The sequence below is a fragment of the Limulus polyphemus genome, unplaced genomic scaffold, assembly GCF_000517525.1.
Source record: "Limulus polyphemus unplaced genomic scaffold, Limulus_polyphemus-2.1.2 Scaffold6322, whole genome shotgun sequence".
In the NCBI taxonomy this organism is placed as follows: Eukaryota; Metazoa; Arthropoda; class Merostomata; order Xiphosura; family Limulidae; genus Limulus; species Limulus polyphemus.
Genome location: NW_013671932.1, coordinates 21,207 through 33,053, shown reverse-complemented (window position 1 = coordinate 33,053; position 11,847 = coordinate 21,207). Strand labels below are relative to the sequence as shown.

At 35.7% G+C, this 11,847-nt stretch overlaps 1 protein-coding gene across 1 annotated transcript in view; it reads right to left on the bottom strand.

The window, feature by feature from the left end:
* Positions 1 to 6,381: 6,381 nt before the first annotated feature.
* Positions 6,382 to 11,847, bottom strand: part of LOC111089462 — a gene marked incomplete at its 3' end in the record, with an annotated part of 6,704 nt that continues 1,238 nt past the window's right edge. Inside the window, exons 2-6 of the mRNA XM_022402005.1 lie at positions 11,463 to 11,732; positions 10,093 to 10,208; positions 8,282 to 8,801; positions 7,687 to 7,855; positions 6,382 to 6,434 (exon numbers count right to left, since the gene is read on the bottom strand). Coding sequence (XP_022257713.1) covers positions 6,382 to 6,434; positions 7,687 to 7,855; positions 8,282 to 8,801; positions 10,093 to 10,208; positions 11,463 to 11,732 — 1,128 coding nt within the window. The remainder of the gene's footprint in view (positions 6,435 to 7,686; positions 7,856 to 8,281; positions 8,802 to 10,092; positions 10,209 to 11,462; positions 11,733 to 11,847) is intronic.

Sequence of the window (11,847 nt, the reverse complement as noted above, 5' to 3'; positions counted from 1 at the left end):
CTGGTCAATTCTAAAAGTTAGACATAATTTTATTGTCATTGAAAACTTTATTTTTTATGTATGTCTGCGGACTTGCTGGACACCGGGTTTCGATACCCGTGGTGGGCAGAACACAGATAGCCCATTGTGTAGCTTTGTGCTTAACTTCAAACAAACAAACAAACTGACTGTAGATCCAACGTTTTCCTGTACTTTGAGATTCGTGGAATCGGTATAAGAGTAACGCTCAAATCCCAATATTTTGTCAAGTAAGAGTAGCCAAGAGTTGGCGGTAGGTGTTATTGACTAGCTGCCTTCCTTCTAATGACCTATCAATTCAAAATGAAGATGTGTATGCGCCGATAGCCAACTAGCTTAGACCGAAAATTCTGAAACCGACAAAAACCGAATGTCAGTTAGTCTGTCTAATTGACTTTACCCAGCTGTATGCAAAACCGAATGTCAGTTAGTCTGTCTAATTGACTTTACCCAGCTGTATGCATCTTTTCCTTTATACCTTCTACTTGTTTACTCATAACGATACAACCATTACTTACCACTGATTGAAATAGTGTAGGCACTCCCCAACTGGAGATATCTTCTAGGCACAGTGGCTGAATTTGCAGAAAACCCACTTTTACCCAGCTGTATGCATCTTTTCCTTTATACCTTCTACTTGTTTACTCATAACGATACAACCATTACTTACCATTGATTGAAATAGTGTAGGCACTCCCCAACTGGAGATATCTTCTAGGCACAGTGGCTGAATTTGCAGAAAACCCACTTAGATCAACCACTGAAGGGGAAATAGACCAGGTGAACTGGAACGAAAAAAAAAAGTTAGAGTACGCCTCTGGTTGATAATAAAACAAGCAGTTTACAAAAGTACATCTACAAAATAAAAATTTTAATATATATATATAATTATATTGAGTATTCAAAAGGCTGTGATGTCATACTCCACGTGTTTATGACGACAGCAAGTAAATTAACTACTACAGGATTGTCATTGCCATTCATTGAATCCCTTTATTGAATATACCGGTGAATCCTAGACTATACAATTCAAAACACGCAAATGATCAAATCTACCGGGCTGGACTAAATGTTTTCGTGCTTATGCAAAGACCAAATTATCGAGAATTGTCAGTATATGTTCTGATATTGCAATGAAATGGAAGAGATGGAGTGATCCTTTTGAGCGATTGTTGTCCAATTCTATTGTGATTGTTTTGTCTCACAAGTCGAGAAACACGTAACCTGAAGCTGTCTGGTTAACAGCTTTTAACTAACATCGCTATGTTTACAAAGTTTGATGATTAGTATCTATTACAAGATTACAAAACATATATCAACTCGAATAACTAATATACACATTATTATATGAATTATTTTGTTTTTACTCTTATAAGGAATATTTTGCATTCTAGGCTTAGTGTGTGGATTTAGGGCTAACAACAACCTTTTAACGCTGAGCCTCGAGAGATATTATTGGGGTTGCGGCCGAAAATATAGTTAATTGTAAGAATACCTAACTTATGATTCAGTTATTAAAGTCAGTTTATCATATGCGACCAGAACAACGGAAAATATCACACACGTATGTAATGTAGCTTAAGACCTAGCCTCTAATACACGCCGTAAAACCCAGTCTCAAATTAACTAGGCTGTTTTCTGTAAGATGAACTTTATCGGATAGTTATTAAGGAAACATGAAACCGGTGATCATTAGTAGAGGTTATATATCTTTATACGTTTTTATGTCACTTATGCCACCGTCAAAAAAAATGTTAGTCCTCGGGTGTATATTAATACTTGTGGTGGTTGAGAGATGGAATATTTTAATCGATGTTGAATCACGACATAAGAGGGAATCCTCAATAGCCGCTGCTGTAATTAGATCCCAAATCGGTCAAGAGATGGAGCCATGAGCTGTACGTTTGCACTTGAAAAATAGTAGGGAATTCTCAGTAGCCCCGCCTGTAATTGAATCCCAAATCGTTCAAGATATGAAGCCATGAGCTAAAAGTTTGCACTTGAAAAATAGTAGGGAATTCTAAGTAGCCGCGCCTGTAATTAGATCCCAAATCGGTCAAGAAATGGAGCTATGAGCTAAAAGTTTGCACTTGAAAAACAAGAGGGACTCGTCAATAGCCGCGGCTGTAATTAGATCTCAAATCGGTCAAGAGATTGAGCCATGAGCTGTTTGTTTGTACTTGAAAAAATATTTCAAAGCCATTCTATGAGCTGTTATGCCGCGGCTAAAAATCTTGTGTTGAGGGATGTATATGATACAAGACTAGACGGCTCGTTAGATCTGTACAAAAAACGAAACTTCTGACGTGTGTGTGTGTTGGAAAGGACTTACTTGAAGACTTGATGTCGTCATGTCCATCTCTCCACAGATGTCAACAATAACAGTGAACGTGACGTCACGCTGAGCATCAACAACTGTCGGACCGTGTATGGTTAGTGCTAATGGGTTGTTTGTACGTCTAAACCGGTGGACGGATGGAAAATAAGATTCACCACCGAAACGATTTGTGGCTGTCATTATCACCACGTAATCAATGTCTTTCTTTAGCTGGAATATATCAAGTTTTAAATATTAGTTTTAATCTGATATAAACTACAACCTCAGCAAGCATAAACATTTTATACTTTCTGTAAGCGTGCGATTCTCTTTACGAAACTGTTCACGAGAAATAACGATAACGAAGTTTAAAATAACGGACAGAGCTTGTTAGTAACCATAGAATATAGCTTGTTATTTAAAAGAATAAAATTTAATTCTACGTTCAAATCGCGATGATCAAGCCAATATTTAAGCCTAGGATATTATATCGTAAAGACCCTCTTAACAAGTCTTTAGTAGTTGATTTGTATGAGATTTTGTTAATAGTAAGAAGACGAAATATGATCGTGTATTTCAAGATAATGGTTTGTTTGTTTGTAATTAAGCAAAAAGCTACACAGTAGGCTATCGGTGCTCTGCCCACCACGGGTATCGAAACCCAGATTCTAGCGTTGTAAGTTCGCAGACATACCGCTGTGCCACTAGGGGACCAAGATAATAGACAGAAAGAGATACCTCACAAGAATTTTGTGTATGATTTTACAATAGTATTGCATTGAAAGCTTCGTATCATCTTAATCACTTTAAAATACATTATAACTGTAATGTAGAAAAAGTTATAACTTGGGAGAAGATGAGATAAAGAATTGAACTGATTTAAGGCTTAACGACTTTTTTGTATTCATTTTCCGAATATGGCAGCTTGAATTAACCTTAATCATGAATTTACTTTTAAAATATTGGCATATCTGTTTCAGATATCTTTATATTGACTTGTAACTAACCAGCGATACAAGTTATATGATATATGTTGCCTACGTATATCACACACACCTGAACCCCCTACTAAACTCGGGAAATCAAAGCATCACTGTAAACAGTTACTCAATTAATATTCTCAGTAGTGACGTTTCATCTTCTTCAATATACACTGTTCAGAATAAAAAATAAATAAATAAATTAAAGGCTCGGAGCTACGTTTAGTTCTTTTTTGTAGTTCAAACCAATCTTGGGGAATTTTACCCTCAGTAACTTTAAGATTAACCAAAGACAGGGTATTTTGACCAGGCCTATTTCAAGAAAATAATATACATGCATGTTATTATTGAACAGAAAATATTAGTTTACTTATATATATATATCATTGATATCTATAGATGTGTCTGAACCAGAAGTATTACATCTCACGTAAATATTGTGTCAATTGAAGTTATTAGACCACATCCACAGAGAGGCCTACAAATTATAGCACTGTATGCATCATCAAAGGGAAGTGTTTGTACAGGAACAGTCACAGCAGTATTTTTATTGTCTGTTAGTGTTCACCTGAATAGAGACTGCTGATGTCAGGAAATGTTATTTATTCTACGTGTTCTAAAGCCCTTTGACGTTTGGGCAACCCTGTGTATACTGCTACATTAGGTCATTGAATTATTGACGAAGTGAAAACAGAAACTTACTTGATCAGTTGAAAACGACAACAGTTTTGGATCCTCGGTGGAGCTTTGTTGTAAAATCAGTCTTTGCAAGTCATGAAGACCATAATATACAGTTGGATCTTTCAGAGGAAAAAATATATACGAAACTAATTACATTTAATTACAAGTTTGATAAAAAAAGGTTAATAATTGAAATGACTACACCATAAGTTTTCAAGGCTATCGAGGTATGAGTAGTATATTTAGGAGACTAGTAGTGTGTGTGTGATCTTTGACCTCAAGATGAGGGAAAAATCAAATGCGTCTTGTCTCCAAGGTATAATACTGGTATCCTAAGCATGGAGTACAGATAAGTAACCAGATTTCAATATGTTTATTCTAGTAAATGATACTCTCTTCGTATTTCTAACATGTTAAACTCATACTCTGTTTGTATTTCTAACATGTTAAACTCATACTCTGTTTGTATTTTTAACATGTTACTCATACTCTGTTTGTATTTCTAACATGTTAAACTCATACTCTGTTTGTATTTTTAACATGTTAAACTCGTACTCTGTTTGTATTTCTAACATGTTAAACTCATACTCTGTTTGTATTTCTAACATGTTAAACTCATACTCTGTTTGTATTATTTAAATATACTTATTTGATAACTTCCAAAGAATACTTAGCAGGTTCTTAACAGTTAACCCTCGATAATTTTCTTTACCACTTACGAGCGAAAGGGTATATAAATTTTAGCTAATCAGGATCTAAAGTTAATTATCATCCAAGTTAAACTATTGGGAAAATATTATAAACCCAATAAACTGTAGAAAGGATGAGTTACTTAGGAAAGTTGTATAATTATCAAACAACAGTTAGTTGGAATTCTGATGATTCTACTCTGTCTTCAAATACATATATATATCTGATTCATCGTGTTGTACTAATTTATTTTATAAATTTACCTGAGGTATTGGTTGGATAAATTGTCCGGAAGTAATCCATATCATGGCATCCGTCAGCTGTGACGTCAGTCACCGTGATGTTAATGTTTCCTCCACAAACCTCTCTTGGGCCGAACAGTTCAAAATATGGAGTAAACTGTTCAGAGTTTATACATCATCATAATGTGTTATATGTTTTCAGTTATAACAAAAGTCAATTAAAGCTTTTCAATAGACCAATCATGTAAATTATTTCAACCAATAAGCCAGTAGAGGGAGTTAAGAAGACGGCATGGAAGAAGGATGGAATAGCGTAAAAAAATGTACAAACAATAATAAATATATATTACCGTAAATCAGCACACAACCAACAATGAGTGTACTACCAATATGTATAGTACCACCAACAAATGTGTTATCACTAATGTGCATATTACCACCAATTAGTGTCTACCACCTATGACCGTATTATTATCAATGAACGTATTACCACCAATAATTGTCAAATACTAATGACCATATTATTATTATCTATGAATGTATTACCATTGAAAAATATATTTTCTTTGTGATAAGAAATAGCTCCTAAATTTATATCTTTTGATATTTTTTTCTATATTCTACAAATACCTTTATCAATATTTAAGCGATGGGGGTTATATGATTATATATATATAAATGTTGACTAAAAGGGGTGTATTGTTGTATCTGTTTAATTTAATTTTACACAAATCAACTGCATTATTTCAGTTACTAATAAAAAACGAACTGATATTATCTCTACTGCAGCTCCCTCTCTCGGCATTAGGAAGTTGTTAATCAATAGGTCAATGTCATCCACTGTAACCATCTTGGATACTATTTTAGTTGTTGTTGTTTTCTTACATTACCGGATTATTACCTTCTTAATAAAGATACTTAATAGTCTGATCATTTCTGTAGTTGCATTCATCCCTTGATTTATCATTAAGGCTCCCAAACTGATAGGGTTTTTACAAGCGTGGCTTATCTTGTTTTACTTAAGCCTTCTCATTTACAGTAATATCTCTTTGAAATAATGTTAAATTACCAAACAGACAGCTCCCTCTACCACCATTGTCTTTTCTTCTAGTTTTATTATTTGCTGTCCTGAGTCTCCCTTCTATTGTAACCATTATTTGAAGTATTGCTAATGATAACGAAATACATGCTCTCTACCTACCATCACACTTTCTTTCTGTTTGTAATGTTGCTTGCAAGACTGTTACCATTTTTATAGTACTATCAATAATATTGGATCAACAGCGCCCTCTACCATTACTGTTTCATCATTTAAAACAGGACTTACCGGACTGACTGCCTCTTCTACTGTAACCATTCCAGTAGCTTCTAACCCTAATTCAGGAGGAACGTCTCGGTTGTAGAGTCCGTTACCAGGCAGAAAGGTTAAAATGTCATACGGTATTATACGGGGTTCTCTTCCAAGGTGAATTGTCAGCGTGTTTGCAATACTGATACATGTGGGATCTGTATAAGAAAGGCAGAGAACACAAATCAGTTACGGATGAAATCATGATCTCCAGACAAAACAAAAACAACAACATTTTTTATTTGATAGATTGTTTAGGCGTAGTATACTGGAAATGATGAAAACTGCCAGTTTTATAAAACATAAGTGTAGAGGACGACGTTTCGAAAGTCTTTTGTCTTCAGGTTTTCAGGGACCTAACGACTTTCGAAACGTCGTCCTCTTTACTTGTGTTTTTACGACAGGCGGTTGCCATCCATTCCAGTTTACTCGTGAACAACTTTTTTTTTAATTTCTTTCTTCGACATTTCTTTTTTCATCGCTTCCATAAGAAATAATACTTCTTATTTATTCTCTTGGTCTTATTATTTCATAAAAGTCCCCGAATTTTCCGTTCTTATTTCGCCTAGAATTGTTTGTCAGATAACTTAAAAACATAATGGATGCATGTTTACCCAGTAAGAAGTTATATAGATAACCATGGTCAAAGACACCAGGAATATGCAGCACAGTGTAAGTTGTATTGATGGTTGATTGCATGATAGCGTACTGCACGAAGGTTTATTTATACCACGGTATTTTTATACGTTATGATAGTAAGTTTTAAAGAAATTGTAAGGAATAAGTAGATACTTCCATACCAGTGATTGTGGAGGGTTCATTGATTTTAAATGTGTACAGCAGATTTTATTTCCCTACCAATGTTATAGGTACAAAGTTAAAGACGACGTTTTCGTACATTTGTTTAAAACCTAGCCTAGATATAATTATCTTTATCTTCATGAATTAGTTAGAATATTTCTCATTTAGTGACAACTCTGCATACAGTGAATGAAAAAATCAACGGTACTTTAAGGTGCCAAATCAACAACCTTCTGTTGACGTTATAATCAACTACTAACTATCCAAGTTTTGTTGACCTCTGTTAGGTCGAATTATTTTTTTTTTTTATGAGATAGGTCGATGTAAAAGGTTTCCTTTATCATTCTTTTCACGTGAGTGGTTCATATCATATTTTACTGTGTGGCCATCTTCTCTGTCATTGTGCTCGTGATTTCTAGTGTTGTTGGTGTTTTTGTCTTTCCAGTTCAATAAAAACTTAGATAACGATTTACTTTAATCTTAAAATCCCCCGTCATTCTATGTGAATCTAATTATTGATATTTAATTCTAAGCAAAATGCTGTCTTTGTGTGATTCACCAATAAGATATTCTGACTATACGCTTTTTTTTTCCTTACTAGGCTCTTACCTTCTCCCAGCAACTCCAGACTTGATTGGTTGAACACGTCACTACAGTTGACCAATCCCTCAGGACGAAGACTGTCAGAAAGCGTTATAAGAACTTTGTCAAGACTGTCAGCAAATCGTGCTGTGATTGGCTGGGGAGCTTCTGGTGGTTGTATGGTCGTGGTTGTTAACTGGATTAGAAACAAAACGAAAAATGTTAAAGAGCGAAAGGGGAAATAAATCAGAGTTTAAAACCTTAAAAAAAACTTTTGTTAATGAGATCGTTTATAAAAAAAATCAAATTATTCCGGACTAATGTTAAAAAATTGGTTTTGCTAATTTTCCAGATCATTTATGAACCTTTTAGAAAGAAACATAAATTCTCAGTGAAAAGACCACGAAACGGTGATGTATTCAACATCATAATTCCACATTCACTCAACAGATGGCACACTAGATATATTTTTTATTTCACCAATTGAATAAAAATAAATACAGTAAAATAGGTGGAGAGAAAAATAGCTACATAAAAAAGACGATAATTTATGATATTATTTTTAATTTTGGTAATATCACGATAACGAACAGATAAATTAGATAATATTTGTCTTACTTACAGAATATGTAGTTGGCTCAGCAGTTGTTGTGGGTCTCTCTGTAGTGGTAGGTTCAGCTGTTGTAGTTGGCTCAGCAGTTGTTGTGGGTCTCTCTGTAGTGGTAGGTTCAGCTGTTGTAGTTGGCTCAGCAGTTGTTGTGGGTCTCTCTGTAGTGGTAGGTTCAGCTGTTGTAGTTGGCTCAGCAGTTGTTGTGAGTCTCTCTGTAGTGGTAGGTTCATGCTGTTGTAGTTGGTTCAGCAGTTGTTGTGGGCCTCTCTGTAGTGGTAGGTACAGCTGTTGTAGTTGGCTCAGCAGTTGTTGTGGGTCTCTCTGTAGTGGTAGGTTCAGCTGTTGTAGTTGGCTCAGCAGTTGTTGTGGGTGACCTTGTTGTGGTTGGCTCAGCAGTTGTTGTGGGTGACCTTGTAGTAGTTGGCTCAGCGGTCGTTGTGGGTGACCTTGTAGTAGTTGGCTCACCAGTCGTTGTAGGTAACATTGTTGTGGTTGGCTCAGTGGTCGTCGTGGGCAGCCTTGTTGTAGTTTGCTCAGCAGTCGTTGTCACTAACATTGTTTCAGTAGTCGTTGTGGGTAACTTTGTCGTCGTGAGCATCTCTGTCGTGGTAGGCTGAGTTGTCGTAGTTGGTATTTTACTCAGTATCGCCCTAAGACATACAAATAAATCAAAAAAAGGCTTTTGTTACAAAGGGTATTTTTGCCTTTACCTTTTTTTTTTCTTTAGAATATATATCATTTTACAGCATGAATAATGATATCTTAAGTAAATATTAAGAACTACATAGTTTAATGTTTATTGAGGAACCTACTGAACTGAATAATTAATTCAAAACTACAATAAGAACTTTTATAATATGCAAGTTCTGATTTAATAATTAAACGTTTCGATCCATAGTATCGAGTCATCATCAGGTAGAAAATACGTTTTAAAATGTCAAACTTTCGCACGATGATGGCTCGATACTAGGGATCGGAATATTTAAATTAGAACGTGCACACTGTAAAGTTGCTGTTATTGTATATTCGACATTATTAATTAATTTAATAATAACAGAACAGACAATAAGTCACAGGATCGTTAAATCATTTTGAAACGTTTTGTGTGAGGTCGCTTTAGTTACTGCTTCGAATTACAGGGGCGACATAAAAACGAAGGTTTGGTTTGAATTTCGCGCAAAACTACACAAGGGCCATCTGCGCTAGCCGTCCCTAATTTAGCAGTGTAAAACAAGAGGGAAGACAGCTAGTAAACACCACCCTAACTCTTGGGCTACTCTTTTACCAACGAATAGTGGGGTTTACCATCACATTATAACGCCCCACGACTGAAAGAGAGAGCATATTTGGTGGAACGGGGATTCGAACCCGCGACCCGTCAGATTGTGGGTTTGTCGCTGGGTTTGCCGGGTCTGAAAAGCCAAACTCAAGTAATAACTTTTCTTTCACATCATCACTATTCGGTAAGCCAACGTTTCCCAAAGTATGGGGCGCCTCCCACAATGATCTCTTGTGGGGGCGTGAGCAATTAGGGTAGAGTCGGTAGAGCAAGAATGCAAAATTAAGTGTTTTAATATATTCTGTATTAATGAAAATGATAAGTAATTACTACAAGACATATATAGCATTTTAATTACATCTCGTCATTTAACTTACACTTTCACTCACTTAAAAAAAAACATATTTGGGGGGGGGGCGTGGATGACAAACATTTGGGAAACGCTGCGGTTAAGCTTTTACTATAAGGAAATAGCATGGCACATCGTTATGCGCGTGTGTAGCTTATGCAGAGTTACTAACTACCGAGACAAGTATTCTCTTACCCATAATAACCGAAGGTGTGGCAGGCACAGGTGAGGTATCCACTTATTAGATTCTGTCCTCGTTTTTCACACTCATCTGTGTCCCACGCCAATGTGCTCGGATCAAGCGCTCCACACTAAAACAGGGTTAATTATTCCATTTTACATCAAACAAATTGCTGGTCCAAGATATGTTAAAGTAATTAACTAACCTTCTACTTAAATAAACTGATTTATTTAACACTAACTGTATTTTTTTATCTTAAATCTTCCACTTAAACAAATTGGTTGATTTAACAATAACTGTATTTTTTATCTTAAACCTTCCACTTAAACAAATTGGTTGATTTAACACTAACTGTATTTTTTTATCTGTAGATTGTGCGATATTATATGACAGTGAGACTGATAATAATGTTATCCACATCATTCTTTCCTGACCCAGGTGTAACATTCTAGAAAGCTGTAGGGGACAGGTAAAGAAAGATGCGATTAAGAATATTATCAGCTTCTCAAAAGGCTGTTTTTTATCCATTAGCGGAACCAAACACACAATTGTAACACAATATGCTCCCAAGCTTCCCGCTGAACAACCGGAGGGCATTATCATGTGATCTTAGTTCACACAAACTATAGATCAACAAATCACCGTTCACCAGTCTAGGTGTTATATAGATAATCCTTCGCCAGCCTAGGTGTTATATAGATAATCCTTCATCAGCCTGTGTGTTATATAGACAATCCTTCGCCAGCCTAGATGTTATATAGACAATCCTTTATCAACCTAGGTGTTGTACAGACATCCTTCTCCAGTCTACGTGTTATATAGATAATCCTTCATCAGCCTAGGTGTTATACAGACAATATTTCGCCGGCCTAGGTGTTATACAGACAATCCTTCGTCAACGTAGGTGTTATACGGCACACATTTCAAGTTCACTCATTAAAGCTCAAATTTCAATTCCTAGTTTCCAAGTGTCATATGTATCCTAGAATTTTCGGCCAATGCTTATATTTCATTAAATATCTAGTATTTCTAATATATTTATAAATTAATATTGCCACTTACCACAAGCATTTCATCCCACTTACCACAAGCATTTCATCCCACTTACCACAAGCATTTCATCCCACTTACCACAAGCATTTCATCCCACTTACCACAAGCATTTCATCCCACTTACCACAAGCATTTCATCCCACTTACCACAAGTATTTCATCCCACTTACCACAAACATTTCATCCCACTTACCACAAGCATTTCATCCCACTTACCACAAGTATTTCATCCCACTTACCACAAGCATTTCATCCCACTTACCACAAGTATTTCATCCCACTTACCACAAACATTTCATCCCACTTACCACAAACATTTCATCCCACTTACCACAAGCATTTCATCTTCGCCAATTTCGAAATTTTCCACAGAAATGTTGAGAACAATGGGGACCAAAAGTGGTTCAGTTGCCATCTGGTGGCCAGTAATAGGATTAAAAAACTGAAACAAAACAAGAGGTCCGCGTAAAACTTCCCCAACAGCTGACGTTGCTACATCTGACTTCACTTCTGCGGACCCCACACATGCACTGTAGCATAACTGACGATTAGAACATTGCCAGGCTCTGTAGGTGTCAATAATCTCAGAGCCCAAGATGGCCTGGAACGATAATAAAACACAAAGCTTTCATTTAAGAAGAATGAGAAATAAATTAATAGTGTTCATCTATCAGAAAAACATTAAGTAATAAAACATTCTTTTAAATATCATTAAG